The sequence below is a fragment of the Apus apus genome, chromosome 6 (assembly GCF_020740795.1).
Source record: "Apus apus isolate bApuApu2 chromosome 6, bApuApu2.pri.cur, whole genome shotgun sequence".
In the NCBI taxonomy this organism is placed as follows: Eukaryota; Metazoa; Chordata; class Aves; order Apodiformes; family Apodidae; genus Apus; species Apus apus.
The window spans coordinates 11,593,118-11,610,356 of record NC_067287.1 but is presented as its reverse complement, the minus strand read 5'-3'; the positions used below and the strand labels follow the sequence as shown (position 1 = coordinate 11,610,356).

The window sequence follows — 17,239 nt, the reverse complement described above, 5'->3', positions numbered from 1 at the left end:
ATTGGTAATAGGTTGCTTGTTGTTGTTTAGAGTAGTGAGGCAAGCCCTGTTTGACCTGATGCTTAACTGAAAACCTTGTGACCTTTTTATACTCAAAGGACAAATCCCCCTGCTTTCAATTACTAATATCTCGTGTCTTGGAAATATGATTATGCTATGTGTCAGGTCATGTCATAAAAAGGGCTTTGGTTCTAGATATTCAATTTAAAGGCCCTCCAGTTCTCTACTGGTAGGACAAAAGCAAATTAACCTTTCAGTAACATCTCCAAATGCCTTTCTCAGATCTGCCTGTGGATTCAGTGACTTCTGTAGCTACATGAATTGTGTTGGTTTAAGCAGTATACCCATTTTCAGCTCTTATCTGTGCAATTACTGTCTGTGGCTTGTCTTTCCTTGATTGACCAAGTAATATTCTTGTTTTATTTCTAGTTAATCATGTGGAATTCTTGAAGTGGAAACAGGCTTTGCTTTACTCTGCAGCTTACAAGCTCCCGGGTTTGCTTTGATAGCTGTGCAGTGTGCTGCTTTCTCTTGCTTAGAATTGCAGTCATTTAAAAACCAATAACGGAGGGCAGTATCTACCCCTGTTATTTAGACAGTGATGATTTCAAGCAGGGATGGGGAATTGGAAAGTCATTCCCTGCTCTGCGCTTTGCACGCCGAGGGCTCCGTCTTTCCACATGCTGAGCCCTCTGAGCCCCTGATGGTTTTGCAGTTGAATGAATGGAGTCAGCACCTTGCAACCCTGTTCCCTGCCAGGCAGGATTGTGAACCCTGAGAGTCACTTAACCTCTTCCTGACTCCATTTAACCTTGAGTGTAATGACAGAGGGGGATGATCACGTCTGTCTCTCTTAGGGACAATTTGAAGAGTAATTAATTGATACCAGTTAAAGTGTTTGAGATCATCCATTGAGAGGAACTAAAGGAAGCTGGGGGCTGAAGGGGGAGTGGGAGCTCCTCATGCTGGGGACAGAGCACAGACAGCACAAATGCCATGATCCCACAAATCATCAGGCTTTCAGATCTTCTCTTAAGGAGTTGGCCAGGCCTTCACTGTGAAAATACTCAGAGTTTAAGTTAGTATATTTGATATGGAAACAGTCTACAACATAAAATGTATGCATGTTTTAACTATCTCTTTGAAACATTTCATATGAAATGTGTACACACCACTTTGTTACTTTATTTATCAGATTTTATTATGTACAAGATGCTAAAAGTTCACACAGAAACAACATGGGTGGGATTATACGTAATTCTGTATTAATGGTGAGCAAAAAGTGTAAGGTCGTTTGGGTGGGATGCTCAGGTTAGGGTCAACAGTGGTTGCTGTCCTCACCTGACCTGTGGGGATGGCACACTGCAGTCCTTGGCTACTTGGGAGAGGGTGATCCAAGGACAGCACGACCATATCACCTCTGTAGTGGTTTCAGCTCAATGATGTGAGTCAAGGACAGGCTGCTGCGTGATCAGATGGAGAACCACTGAGTGAAAGCATCTTTTTTAAAAAACAGTGCCTTTCAGACTGAAAATGACTAGTGGTGGAGAACGTGAATTTCAGGTCTGAGTTTGATGGGTTTCAGCACGTAGCAAGCTCTGGAGGTTACTTGGCCTTTGGCACCCAGCTTGAATAGCTCATTATGATGAAACTAGACTGACTTCTCTCAATTTCTATCACTTCTTAATCTTTGGATTTAAGCTATTGACACACTGAGCTCCCTGACTCCCTTTGCCATGACTCCTTCCTGCACCTTCCAGTCCTGTTGTTTTTCTTATGAGTCTCCTGAGCTGCCACCAGTTTGAACTCATTCTTGATTTGTGGACCCAGAACTTCAAACAGCATTTTGGAAGTGCCAAGCATACAGGCCCTCTCCACACCTACTTAATATTTTAATTTATATATTCAGTGAAGTTCCTTGTGACAACTCCATCATTTTCTTTCCAAGTTATATTGCTAGTATTGTTTGGTTTTCTTTTGCTTCCAATACATTTAAAGCCCCTTATGTACTTAAACATCATTATTGCCTCTGCTGACTGTAGATACTTCTTTGATGTCCATTTGCTTCATTTATCTATTTTGTACAAATTGTTAGCTTTTGATTTATATTCATTAAAAACTGCTTCACCTTTCTTCTGTGTGCTATGCTAATACAGCTTTCACTCTTCTAAGGAAACTGAATTAACCTTGTACTGTTCAGCTGTAGAGAGGTTATACTATATCATATCACTGGACTTTGTAGTTTCAAATTAATGTGAAATAACTTAAAGTACATTTTTTATATTTAAGCAAGTAGAAACCTGTGTGTTTTGGAAGGAGAACTTGGTCCCTTTAGGCAATTCTGAAAATTTCACATAATTTTGTTTTGAATGTAATAAGGTGACTGTTGTCCAACAGGGTGCATCTGTTTCATGTGATACTCTGGAAACAACATTATAGTTACCATCTGGTCCTAATACATTTGTACACTGAAGTTTTAAGAATCTCTGAGTTTTTCTTTTGACTTCCTGTCATCTCTAAACAATTCACTAGGTTGAAAAAGGAGACCCTGTCCAACGAAAAATTATCTATTCCAGTGTAATAAAGATATGAAGGTTATTCACGTGGTTGTTCCATTGCTTTGAAATCCTCTTTGCATCCCTTCTGCATCCTATGGGACTTTGCAATTATGGGAAATGTTTACAATTCTGAATTGAGACTATAATTTCTGTGGATTTATTGCATTGCTACCACAACATATGCTTGACTGCTCTTACGTTTGGGGCAGTGTGAACTTGGTTTTTAACATCAGTTTTGTCTTTCTTACCATACCTGACAAATGAGTTGATAATGTTTTTTCCTCAGTCTGCTTCTTGTTTTAAAAAAAATAAATAAGAGTTTGCAAGGTGATGTGAGCACTTAGTAAGTTTTTCTGTTTCCCCATGAGATAGCTTTGGTCTACATCATACATACAAATGTTTTGTGGCATCATGTTGGAAACCACATCCAGCTCACCCCTTCTAGTTCTTTATTTCTTCAGAGTACTCAAACCAGTGTTTCCTTGAGGATGAAGCCAGCTTCAGTGCTGGCCTCTCCAACACCTTTCTGTGCCCAAACCAATGCTGGCTCATTTATTCTTTCCTCAAAGACATCCATGCTCTACCATGCAATTGCTTCTGCTATCAGTTAATTCAATCCATGGAAAGTAAGCTGTGCTATACATCACTTCATCTCCCAAAGGACCCACTAGCTTTCCTTAAAATGCTTCTCTAATTAGAGGAGATTTAATCTGACTCCCTCTCTAGCCCCTCAGTGCTAATGGGCTGAATGAAGCCTGTTTTCTTACTTGATTTCTCTCGTCTGCTGTTCATCAGCTATTCCTCTTGAATTTTTATGCACAAAACCCATGTTTTTCTTGTACTGGATCAGTCAAGAACTACTTGGTTTTCAAAGTGAGGAATGTGAGAGTACCTGCTGTGACTGTACTGCAGTCTGCCTTCCCAGCCCTTACCAAATTTGCAACATGAATGGGGAGGAAAAAAAAACAACCTGTAGAAAATACTGCGTTCATGTAAAAATCTTCATTTGTAATGCAAAGGCAAAGAGGACTAAAAACCCTATTGCAGGTGTGTTCTCCTAGGAATCCATGGACCTATGGTCTAAGCAGGCAGCCATACCCTGGCAGGCTTCAGCAGTCAGGCTGAGGAGATGCCACCACAGGCTGTGTGTGGGGGCCTCCAGAGTGCAAAATTTTGAGCACAGAGGGGTGAGAACATCTGGCCAGAGCTGTAATAAAGCTGTATCATCTGCTGATTGGGAATGGAGAATGGCCTTAACACATGCTACCACATGTGCATTAGATGTTAAGCTCTCCTCCTTTCCTGCCAGGTGATGCAAGTGTCTTTCTGCATTAGGAAATGATGTTGGCATGAGATTTGCAAAAGCAATTAGAGGTTTTGAGCTCCAGTGCTGGGAACCTGTGGAAAAGCTGGATGTTCCTGGAGCAGATTTCTTTCAGATTTCTCAAGTCAGGCACAGGAAATTACTGTTCAGTTCACATCTGCTGTTAACCCTGTTGAGATCAAATTTGACAATGATGTAAAAACGCAGAAAGAAAATGGGCAAAGCAAAGCCCTACAACTACATTAGCAGGATCTGCTCCCAGAAGTGCTACTTCCAATGCTGCTCAATTGAAAGTCCACCTCTTGGCCTTGTTGGAAGCCTGGGTGCCTAGCGTAGCACCCAGATTATTAAACTAAAATGAGATGGAATTAATCTTCCCAATACTTGAGTCCATAATGGCTTACTGTCCTATAAATGCTTCTAAGAAGTCACAAGACCTTTTGATTCTTGACCCACACCTTCAGATGCCGCTAGTGTAATCTCTTTGCTTTGCAGCCCATCTGGAAAATGCCGTGTGAGGAGCCTGCACACTTCCTATCCTCATGTGCAGTGCTCAGTACATTTCCTTTCTTTGCATTTTGAAATCTGGAAGATAGTGTTAACACTTAAAATAAAATTGTGATAGTGAGCACGAAGAGGGAATGGGGAGAACAAGTTTTCTGTCTGTCAAAATGAAGACATCAGCCTCTGCTTTCATTTTTTTTGGCATGTGTGCTTTAAATAGAATGACTGGGTTGGGTGACTTCCAAGTGTTTGCTGTATTTGGCAATCCTTCTAAGTTGTAACAGATGAAGTTCTGCTATTCCATATGATGTGCTCCTTCCCCCTTTTTCTGTAACTCCTTGAAACTCCTTGGGAATTCAGTGTAGCATTCACATCTGTTCCATGGATGGATGTCCAAGGCTAACAAAATGCCTACTGGACTTGGAGTCAGTGCTGCCAAAAGCCATATGGTTGTGTTTCAGTTTTGCAAGCACAGTGCAGTAAAGAATGGAGGGATGAGAGAGAAGAAGAAATGAGAGGAGGAGGGATGGAGCTTCAGATCAGTAAATGAAGGTAACTTTTTGTCATTTGATGTGAGAGTGGGAAGATGAGAAGATCATAAAGAAAAGGAAATAAAAGCCGTGTTCCTTTGCCAGTTGTTTTGAATTACATGGTGCTCCTATCTTATGTGTTGTTTTTGACTGTAACCTCAAAGCGTATTTGGTTTTGCCTACCTTTTCAAAAAATGCCATAATTGCCTAAGTAATTGGGTGCTCTCTTTTGGCCTTATAAGATTTGCATCTTTTCTGAGTACCACACTAGAAGCCCTTCTTGATGCCACCTATTGAATGCCATGCAGCAGCACATGCAGTAGTGACTCACTAAGGTGGAAGGGACATCGAGCAGGTGCAGATGCTTCTCTGAGCATCCACCAGCTAGAAAGCCACTTGGGCTGTTTTCTTACCAGCTATCTGTTGGCCCCTGCAAAACAGCAGCTTGCATTATTAATAATCATTGGACTCTTCTGTGTCTGAAAGAATATGCTTGTTATTTGTTGAACCATGTTCTGGTTCTCTTGCTCATGGAAAGCTCTTGTGTGCTGCAACTTTAGTGGGGGCTTAAAGAGAGGGGCTCTCCAAATGCCTTATCCTCTGAAGGTTCAGTACTTCTGAGGTGGGAAACATTATTGCCTGATGTATCATAAGTGTATTAGTAGAAGGGAAAAAGAAGACATACTGCATAGTCTACTGCATAGACTCTCCTTGTAGTTATACATGTGTATGTTATTGCAGTGCTTTCAAAATCCCATTCTGAAGAAAAAAAACCAACACTCTGAAATTCAAAGCAGGGCATGTAAGCAATGTTCCTGCTTATTGTAGGGGGGTTGGACTAGATGACCTTTAGAGGTCCCTTCCAACCCAAGACATTCTATGATTCTATGAAATTGTTGTTTGCTGGAGAGGGATGTGCAGCAACCTTACCTTTGTAAAAAGGGACGTGCAGTGTTTATTCACAGGTACTGTTTTTCTTGTCAGCTCAAAGAGTGAGTGCAATTTATGAGAGGGTGGCTGCAAGCCTCCTAAGAGGGCATTTGTTCCGTACGGGCTTTGAAGTAACACAGCCACTTGTTTACCAGTATTTTACAATGATGATCAACAGTAGCATAAAGAGTTGGAGCTTGTGAGCAACTCATCTGTGCTCTGTTCTGTTCCTATCCAGAAATAATAATGAGATTAACCCTTTTTTTCCCTAGCATTATGCAGGCTTGACAGAAGTGTGTCCATTTCCTTTTTTCTCTGCATCTGAGCACAAAATAGTGTCCTGAGTCTTTGCTTGGGAAACATCTCTTTATGCTAGGTTTGAAAAAAGTTATTTCACACAGAATCACACAGTCTTAGGGTTTGGAAGGGACTTTGAAAGACCATCTACTCCAACCCCCCTGCCAGAGCAGGATCACCTAGAGCACATCACACAGGAACTTGTCCAGGCGGGTTTTGAATGTCTTCAGCGAAGGAGACTCCACAACCTCTCTGGGCAGCCTGTTCCAGGGCTCTGTCTTTCTCACAGTAAAGAAGTTTCTTCTGATGTTTACATGGCACCTCCTATGCTCCAGTTTGCACCCATTGCCCCTAGTCCTATCACTGGACATCACTGTAAAAAGCCTGGCTCTATCCTCCCAACACTCACCCTTAACATATTTGTAAACATTGGTGAGGTCACCCATCAGTCTCCTCCAAGCTAAAGAGGCCCAGCTCCCTCAGCCTTTCCTCATAAGGAAGATGTTCCATTCCATCATCTTTGTGGCTCTGCGCTGGACTCTTTCAAGCAGTTCCCTGTCCTTGAACTGAGGGGCCCAGAACTGGACACAATATTCCATTTGTTACACGTAGGCAGGTACATTCCTTTTCAAAGCTTTACTTAGTATTGATATTTTGAGATTTGTTTCTATTAGTCATAGACAATAAACGTTGCTTCTGAATTAAGAGTGCTCACATCTGGCTCCTGACTCAAAAGCAGTTCTTGTTCCCTTTCTGTGGCTTCTTCTGAAATGCTTGAGTAGATTGAGTGTATGTTTAAGCAAGGAATGAATGGACCTATTTTCAATGCTGCGGTGGTACAAACAAGTATCAGCCCATCTCCCACACAAAGCTGCAGGGTTCTTGTGTGCTGTGTCTGGAAAACTCTTCTGGGGTTGCTTTTTTTGTGGTGCACATGAGGAAGTCTTCAGTAAGGCCAGCAGCAGTCATCCTAACCCAGGACTGGACATGTATTCTCCATATGTGAAAGAAAGACGTGTGGCCTGTTGGAATTGCTCCTCTTCCCCTCCCTTGTGAACCCCACAGATTGGCCCTAACACAGGCAGTTCCCAGACACTTCTAAACACTCTCCTTCATCTTCAGTATGGAGTTTTTCATCCAACAACTTCCTTTCCAAATTTCAATCTCCTCCTGTTCACAGCTGCACCATCTTAATTTCTTTGTCCAAATGTAGCTTATATGTGTGCCAACAGCAGCAGTAACCCATGTGGTAATGTCTACAGAGAGGTACAACAGCAGGGAAACATTTTGTTGGTTTGTGCCTGGTGATCTTTCAGTGCTCTTAAAGGACAGGTGATAGAGAAAGGCCTCCCCCTGCACCATGGTCCCTGTATGGGATGTCACTTAACTGAAAGTACACACCAACTGCTTGGAGTCAGAGGGATTTAAACATGTGCTTAAGTTCATGTAGCGGACAAATGGTCTACAGATGCCTTGTCCCACTTTTCACAAACTGGAGAACTCGTCTAGAATTATTTTAAAACAAATTTTCCACTAATTCACCTTTTATCTTGAGCTTGTCCCTGTACCATATTTACAGCTAATGTTTATGCTGTTTTTCTCTTCCTGTGTCCAACAGGGTGTCCCCACTGTAAAAATGCCATTCCGCATTTCACAACTGCGGCTGAAGTCTTCAAAGAGGATCGAAAGGTAACTTGCTGTTAATTATTTCTGAGATATTTAAGCATGTTTTCCACCACTTGAAATGTATAGATTTGTTTGCTGATAAGGTGATGGGCTTCTAGGTAAAATTGCTGTTACACTAATGGAAATCTATCTGCATCTTAGGGGATGTGTCTTTTTTGATCACACTGAGTTACACTTCTAACCTATTCTGTTTTCCTTATTTTGATGTCTTTTCTGTTTAATTCTTTCTGTAACAGTTCTGTGAAGCAAAACACATTCTTTCTCATTGAGAGATTAATAAAGGATAGTTTTAATCATCTCCATCCCCCTTCAACTTTTGTCAGCTGTTGGTGGTGCATGTTTTGTGGCAGTCCTGAAGACCTCAATCATGTAACTCATCTTTGCTTGCATATCATAAGTGTGATATATTGCTGTAAGTAGGCTGACTTGAATCCAGGGTGTCAGGCCCTTCTAGGACCCTCATGCTTGAAAATATATCTGAGGGCTCAAGCACACCAGTTAATTTCCTGGCATCAGCTGAACCATTTTAACTGAGTGAATGTGTATCTGGGATTAAAAAAAAAACACGTGAGCCACCAGATTTAACCAAATAACTAGGTAGAAACCTGCTTATTATCTTTTAGTGACCTATATTTTATTCTGATCTCTGAATTTGTTCTAACTTCAAGATTGCTTTGTGTTTAGGTGTGTGTGGCATGGAAAAGAGTTGGCAAATTAATAGGAAAATTGGCCTCCACAGCTTCCTGAGGAGGGGAAGTGGAGTGGGGGGTGCTGATCTCTTCTCCCTAGTATTCAGTGACAGGACGTGTGGGAATGGTTCAAAGCTGTATCAGGGGAGCTTTAGACTGGATATCAGGAAGCATTTATTTCCACGGGGGTGCTCAAACACTGGAACAGGTTTCCTAGAGAAGTGATTGATGCCCCAAGGCTGTCAGTGTAAAGAGGCATTTGGACAATGCTCTTAACAACATGTTTTAACTTTTGGTCAGCCCTGAACTGGTCAGGCAGTTGGAGTAGATGACAGTTTTAGGTCCCTTCCAACTGAAATATAATCTATTCTATATTCTATTATAAATGAAGAGGGCATTTTGTAACAGTTATACTCCTATTAATTTTCCTGCTACTGTAGCAGAGGAAATTGACATGTTTGTTTTTTTAATTTTCCTCTCCTCTGTTTGTAACTCACAGAAGGTGCATCAGATTGACAAGAAACAAAACGTTCTTGTGTCAGTAACTGCATAAAATTAGAAGTACATCACTCTGGCACACAGAAGATTTAGGCTGCTGGAAATTTGTCTGCTCAGATGCTTTTTCTATACTTACTTGTTTCCAGAATCTCTGAGAAAGTATCCTAGTTTTCCCACTTTTCTGGTAGTTCCCAAAGAAGCCTCTCTTTCCTGAACTCATTAACATTTCAGTCAGAGGAGGTGAAGCAAATGTACCAAACAATGTGAAACTTGCTTATTAGAGCCCCAGGATGTATTAACAAGCAATCTGAACCAGGGCACAGCTTGTTGGACACGGTGGTGGTGGTAAACGCAGCCTTGTGAAGCTTTTGGTTCAGACTGCAGGTTACGAGAGGACTCCAAGAGCAGAGTGGTGATTGACGGATGCAACTCTTGACTTCAGTTTAAGGCTGAAGTAAGGAGGTATAAAATGTAATGAGTTGGAACAGGAGAGCCAGTAGGGAATATTAAGGCTGGTACAGTTTCAAAGAGGTGTGTGCAGTTAGGGAAAACAATGTTATTCCACCCTAGTGACTTATGAAAGTGCCAGGAATTGATTATCTGGGGAACCTATTTAATTGTGTACAGCCATAACCTGCCAAGGTGCTTCTTGCTGCCAGTTTGTACCCTTGCGGAAAAGAAAATAAATCTGTTTAAGACTTAAGAATGGCACATGGCTGTTCCCACAGGCAGCACTGGGCGTATTCCCATGTTTCAGATGGGGCTGAGGCTTCAAATTTTGGCTAATTCATAGTTCTGTCGGGTTGCAAACTTCTGTAAAATTATTGCTTAAGAGGGAATAAGTATTTCTTCTTTCAAAAACAGGGAAAAATTACCAATTTTCATTTTTAGTCTGTAGTAGTGTCTTTTTCCCCCCATGGAGAAAGGTTTTTTCACTGTAACAGAGTATAGTAGCATTTAAACTGTATCTTTGATAGGGGTGGTCCTTTAATTAAGCATTTAATTCTGCAGGAGCTGAAAAGCAATCAAAAAACATTCTAGTCTTGAATTGTATATAAATGGTATCTTAAAAAGGTATCCTTTGGGAGACTTTGAGTCTTTACATTGGAATTTTGGAAATGAGCAAAGCTTGAAGTGTTTAAATATGTATCTTCGGCTCTGCAGTTTCACTGTAGGGGGTGGTTTTGGCGCAAAAAAACCCCTCCCCTGGGGCTCTGTGTAATGCTGTGTACTTTTTCATCATCTGCACTGCAGGAGCTGGAGTTTAAAAATGCAGCGCTCGAAACGTTGGCCCCAAATGTCAGTTCTTGTTGGCCACATCACTGCTGGTGGTTTGAGCAGAAATCCCAAGCCTGCTCGCTTGCTTAGGGCAGTTGTGTGGCTAATGCAAAACAGGGCTCTGGGTGTAACTCATGAACCAGAGCCTCTGTGTTTTTCCATGTACCTGGAGAAAGTCAGTGCCAGTGAGACCAGGTCAGTGGAGAGGCTAGTCCAGTGAAGCAATTAACATATTGCTTTCAGTTATTCAGTTAATTTAGTTATTCAGTGACGGGGTGGGGGAGGAAATAAAAAAAAAAGCACCATCTGGAGCATTCTTGCCTTGGGGCACTGTGTTCTTTGCATGCAGCTGCCAGGGGAAAGCCTTTGGCCTGTGCTCCACAACTTAAGTGTTGGCAATGACCGGTGTACATCAGAAAATGCAAGTGTAAGGATTGTCAGTTTGCTGAACAGATTGAGGAGCAGGATGGCATGTTCACTAACTACTCCAGAAAGTCTTGAAAGGACACCAGCTGAATCTTAAAAAAATCTGCATTCTGCCTTTTGGCTGATGATAAAGTTCAGCTTGGAGGAACTGATTTGTAATGCTCCAGCTTGGATTTGCTGAAGGAAGCCTCTTGACTCCTCACAGCTGACCAGTAACAAATTCCTGGACCTCCCTCAAAGGGGCAGCTATTAGACCAGTCCTCTCCATTTTCACAGAAGACTGTCCCTGTACAAGTGCAATGACCTAAATCAGAGCAGTGCAGCTGAGTTCCAATGAATTTGTAGAGAAACAGCTGTGGCAGAGATTGCTGGAAATGGTGCAGGTGATGGGCTGAGTTGGGATGCTTGCAGGGGCCTGCAAGACCAGTGAAACTGGTCGAGTCCCCAGTGTGTATTGTGAGCCATGGTTTAAAATCATTATACCAACCAAATCACTGTACAGTTATCCAAATGAGTTAATATTTTAGTTTGGCCAAGAATTTGATCCCTGTTTGCTTAAAAAGCATGTGTTGAATGTCTTTTTAATTAGACTCACTAAATATGGTGATGCTAGCACTATACATCATGGTGCCTACTAATGAGTCTTCCCTTTGCAAACAGGCCTGCTTTGAGAACAGCTGATGAATTGCAGCTCTGGTAATGCTGCTATGGCACATCAGGGCAGCTCATAATGAATCTTCCATTTGCACGGCCTTTCAAATTGAGAACAGCAGCTGAATTCGAACAAGCTTTAGGAGGCCAGCTCATAACTGCTGTTAGGATCCACTTTTGGCAGCAACAGACTTTTTTTCCTAATAATCAGGTAGTTGTTGTCTGGAATTGACTATACTTTAAAAATGTTGCTTGGAAGCATTCTTTTCCATGTTGCAGTTTTACTTTTATTTTAACTTTTTTTAACCTTACCATATATCATTCCTCCCTTAAATCAATATTCAGTTAGTTATTCACTTCCATTTTCATAACAAAAGTCAATATTAGCTCCAGCAGAGATTTATTTCCTTGAATCAATAAACCAGTGTGTGGCAGTACATTTTTTAACAGGAGAGCAACTAGGATTGCAGGGGGTACTTTTACCATACAGTCGTATGGTGACTGGGAGACAAACTGTTAAAATGAAGAAGTTTAAGAATAGAAAGGAGGACTTGCCTGGAAGGTCAAGGGATCCTGCTTTCAATTCTCTACACGTCTATTTGATCCACTGGATGTAATTGTGTTCCTTACCTGCAAGGTGCCTCTAGAGAAAAAGTTGTTTTGAAATTTGGTTGGAAGGGAACTGTGATTCTTGATGTATGATTAGATGATACTGCTTGTACTTCCTTTACCTTCTAACACACAGTAAAAAAAATAGGGTATCATCCTTCTATTAGAGTTGAGGTACATGGAGACCAATGGTCACATTTTCAGCATAGCTCCACTTCTATTTAAGCACCTAAATGAAACGTTCAGATTCTTACAACAGCTCAGTGTTCATGATCAGACCACTTCATCTGAACAATATGCCATGTTTGATTTTCCCATTTTAAGAGCTGGTCAGAGCTGGTCATACACACGCTCTAATGCCATGTGGAGTTAAGTTTGCAACTGTAGTTAAGCTCCTTCTTCTTTGGTAAAACCATGAAGCATTGCTGTGGGATTTCCCTTTTCAGATAAAGATATTTTCCAGTCCCAAATGTTGCTAGAGTTGTGTTAAACAATACTGACTGTGGAATAAAGAAGAAAAGCATACTAACCTGGTATTTTATTGTTGTTATTATTATGCATAATTGTTATGCATATAACCTGGTATTAATTATAAGCTGCATACCAGTTGTGAGGAACTACCAATAACATGAGAAAGCTGGATGTACTCCAAAGAACTTCCTCCGGGGTCCACAGTCTCTGATTGACTATCATTTTATTTGATAACTATTCTATTTCTGCTACAGCTACTGAACAGGATAGTGATAAACCTGAACAGCATTGCCTCTGGAGAGAGAACTTGTATGTTATGATGTATTGTCAATATCTAAAGCAGTGCAGACATAGCACTTAGGTTTTTTTCTTCCTGAAATGTTTTTTCAGTGAATTTTTCCCTCTGGTTAGGGGAAAAGTTAGAAAATCACAATAAATACATTCTAGCCCCTAACAATCTTAAGATCTCCATAACATCAGTCTTGTCTTCTGAAAGCTGTTATGCTGGGTTTTTCCATAGTGGACATATATATAAATATATATACACACACACATATATTACACCAGCAATAGGAGAATTTCTTGCTCTCACCGATTTTGAAAGGTTTTTTTCCCCTCCTTGATGAGAGGGAATTTGTTAGAGGTGATGGCAAATGCCTTTGCTCCTGGACATATATCAGAGTTGTTTTATGCTTAATCTGTCTGAAATTTCCAGTTTGAATCAAGTTTGTGTTTTTACCAGCAAAGCATATAGATCCTGCTAACCTATACTTTTCAGTGAATTTCCATGTAACTTGTTGCTGGTAGTTGAATATGAAGATAATTTCTGAGAGTAATATTTTTCATAAGTATTTAAACACATTTTGGTAGAAGCTTTTTAGGTTGTTAGTTTTCCTGACTCAGTTTCCCTTTAGTGATTCAGAAAAACTGGTCAGTACCAAGAAGACTGAGAATCGGAGGAAAATCTCTCTGCAGTGTATCACTGCTCACCTGAGCCAGGACTCAAGCAAAGCCTTTCTTTTAGTGGGCTGCATCTTTTTATGTGCAGCCTTTCAGTATAGTAATGAAGTAATTCACCCTAACTGAAAAGTTCTGGAGTGGCCTCTGCCTCCAAGTTTAATACTCGCATCCATGAAAACATGAACAGAACAAAGGTCATTGGTGCTGTTTGCTGAAATTCTGGTATGTCTCAGAGTTCAGCTGTCTGAAGTTAATATAACTGAGATTGAAATTGGTGCTCAGTCCAGAAGTGCATTTTGCTACAAATGTTTTTCAGCATTCCTTTTCTCTCCTAGCAGTGCACTATATTTGATCTTCCACTGTGAGACAGGCAAGACAATTAGGACTGTGATGCTATGGTGATGAGTGCATAGAGAGATGGTAGCATCCTCTATATTTAGGCTGCCTTAACATTTCCACTCGAACGTAATCACTCAAGCTCTCTTAAGTGCTTCTACTCAGCTACTGTTGGCAGCAGGGATTTGCAGTGCAGGCTCCTTGGGAGTCTTGGGAATTAGATGACTCTCTATGAAATTTTGCTTGGGTCTGTATGAGTTACAAGGCTTTTGAAAGTTGCTGGTTTTCCTTGCTCATTGGCTGTAAGAATAACCAAATAGGAACGTATGTTCTGAAGAGCTGGGCTCAAAATAATGTGTTGCAGGAGCAGTGATGAGTCTGTGGGGCTTGTATCAGGAGCATTTCAGAGAAAGAAAGACCATGGACGCGTCCTCCAAATGCTGCTCTAGATGTACACAGCCCTTGCCACTAGACCTGTTAGAAGGCCTAGCATTAAGGCTAATGTGACTGTTGCAGCCAGACTTGGACTGGGATCTTTTTTGCACACAACAAATGCACAGAGGGACCAGCTTAGTTGTATGTGTGCACTAGAGGAGTGCTGTATCTCAAGCAGACTACTAAGCATTTATTTCAGAAGCCACCTCATAGTTTTAACTGTCTCCCATTTTGAGGCAACAAGTAAAGATGTGTTGAACAAGGTTAACAGTGGCTTACAGCACTGCATCCCTCCACCATGCTTTCTCCTCACTTGGGGCTGTTCTCACAAAAGCCTTTTGTAAGTGAAGTAGGGCTCTTTGCTTCAACCAGAGCTGGTCTAGATGTTTCCAGAGAGGTACAGATAAAAAGAGGGTTTCTCTTCCTTCTAGTGAACTAAAATCTAATTTTCCTAATCTCCAAGACACTTAAGAACAGATGGGTCATCAGTCACAACCGTTTCATGCCTCAGACCAGCTACTAGGATCTGGATGAGTGCATATGCCTTCTGCTTTTTCTGCTATTATCTCTTCCTGTGTGATATTTAGAGCCGTGAGAAAAAAACAGTTTTATTTTCTTTCTGTTTTCAGGGAACCAAGACTTCCAGTATTCTTTCTACATTAATACTGTGACAAGAAATAGAAGCTTGTCTCCATTGTAAGCTTTCCTTTACACTGAAGTAGCCAACAGGGCTCTAAATTTTGGCTGTCTGCTAAGGTTAGAAAGGCATAAATACTTAAGATGACACTCTTGCAGTGTATTACTCCTAACTTTTAGTTTTATCTGGCCCTAAATGAGTAGGAGTCTTTCTGTTTACAAAAGGGGGGAAAAAAAAAGTGTGATCATGCGTGTTTTTAACAACTCTCAAGAGTTCTCCAGTAGCCTTATTAGTGTTTAAAACGGGAAAGCAGAAACCAAATATTTAAGATAAGAACACCGGTCATTTTATATAGTGCTTTCCATCTGAAGAGAAACCCAAGTGAGATCTTACTGAGTATTGTCTTGTCAGGCTTTCAAAGCCAAAACAAAACAAGCAAATTAACTGAAGTTGGCTTTGCCAATCTCCTTAATTACTGCTAGGATAATGAGATCAGGTTTTCTCGTTTTCACAGCATCACCATGAAACTGGAGGGCATTTTGGAATATTAAGTGATCTTTTAATTATGGAAGAACAGTTCAACTGCAACCCTAAAGTCATGAGAGCAAAAGGTATTTTGATCAGATTGTTTGAAGGAGGCTCATGGAACTAAAGGTTCAAGTTAAGATGCGTCTGCTGTGAAATTAGCACTTGATAAATTGTACCCCACAGTTGCAAATTTGTTTGGGGCTTTGCAGAGCTTGTCCCTGGCCCTCTTAGATGCTTTGCTGAGGAGCCAAGTAGGTCTGTGAAGGCAGGCCTGCCTAAGCAGCAGGGTACATTCGGAGCCAGAGCTGCCACTCGCGGGAGCAGTCAGTGTGAAGGCACAGCAGAGGGCTCGGCCGCTTGAAGTAGAAGCCTATAAATTGCTTTTTCTTTCAACATCAGACATGCTAAGTGCAGCCCCTCCTCAGTACTTCACAGATTCAGGTTTCAAATGTCAAATGCTTTAAACTAGGGTCAGCCTGAGCTGATCCTCTGGGTCTGTGAGGTTGTGCTTCCTCGCTGCGCCTGTGCTGAAGCAGGCAGGGCCGGAGGGTGTTGCTCTGCTGCCTGGGCAGGCTGCTTCCTGCTCAGCCTTTGTTTGTGTGACAGTAGCATCTAGAGGTTTCAAAAGGAACTAAAGTCCACTTTGCTGCACTTAACATACAGTCCCTACCCTAACGGTTAGACTGAAAAAAATACTGGAAAGGAAACATCAACCAGACTGAGAGTGCAAGCAAGCAACTTTCTGCTCTACTTGCACTGCTCAGCAGACAGCGCTCTGGGCTCTCACCCATCCCTGTTTGACCTTGGGAGAACTGAATGGAGTTTACAACAACTATTTGGGGTAGAAATCATCTATCTATTAATAGCCTGCATAAGTGGCCAGCCGTGTTTGTCCAGGAGCAGAAGAGGTAACTTTTCCAAGCGTTAGCCATGGAACAGGAAGGAGATTAGTTTAGGTGGGTTGTTGCTGCTATCAAAGACACCCTGTCACCATTTATTACTTAAAGCCGATGTGCAGGAAAAATACTGCAGTGGGACATAGCTGTGACTGGCATGCTTGGATTTCATAGTGATTTTACTAACACAGCCTCTAGATTTCCCATTTGGAGTCTAACACAGTGCTCAGTGGGGAGGCTAGGAAGGTGATTTTCTGCTCCTTGAGTTGAACATGCCTTGCAGCTGCACAGGCCAGGTGCTGTGCAAGCAGCACAGCATTTCATCTGGAGGGAGCAGGCTTCTGCTCTCCCATTCACATGGCTTGACCACCCTCTGATCTTCCTCCACAGCTGAGCTGTTACAAAAGCCGTTGCAGTTTTGGCAGAAAACTTGGGTCTCTCCTAATGTTAAGTCAAAGCTGCAGCAGCATTAACCATGGAGTCTTGCTTTGTCTTCTCCTGCCTCATGCCGATCTCTTGTCTTTCAGATCGCCTACGCTGCAGTGGACTGTGCCAAAGAACAGAATCATGACCTGTGTAAGCAGGAGGGGGTTGATGGCTACCCCACCTTCAACTATTACAACTATGGGAAATTTGTGGAAAAATATACTGGAGAAAGAGGGGTAAGTGAAAGCAAGAGTCATCACCTAATACAGAGAGGAGGATCTCCTCTGCCTGTACTGCCTTGGAAATGAAAATGGCAAGGTAAATTTTTATCATGCTGGAAGGATGTTTAACTGCTTCTGTTACTGTCTTATATGGATGAATCATTGTGTGCCACACCCCTGTACATCTCTGCATTAGGAATGTGCTTGGTCTATTTTAAGAATATGAGAAGAGAAAAAAGAGGAGATTTGGTAATGCTTTGTTGTATATTTTAATCTTTTTAAACTGAAGTCTGCAAGTGAATTTGGACTGAGTGAGAGTAAAGGGTTTATTGCATGGGCTGCTCCAGGT

The 17,239-nt window shown here is 41.5% G+C and overlaps 1 protein-coding gene across 1 annotated transcript in view; it reads left to right on the top strand.

Annotated features, from left to right (window-relative positions):
• Positions 1–17,239, top strand: part of PDIA5 (protein disulfide isomerase family A member 5) — a 99,823-nt gene that overhangs the window by 80,639 nt on the left and 1,945 nt on the right. The window contains exons 15-16 of the mRNA XM_051623583.1: positions 7,762–7,832; positions 16,771–16,905. Coding sequence (XP_051479543.1) covers positions 7,762–7,832; positions 16,771–16,905 — 206 coding nt within the window. The remainder of the gene's footprint in view (positions 1–7,761; positions 7,833–16,770; positions 16,906–17,239) is intronic.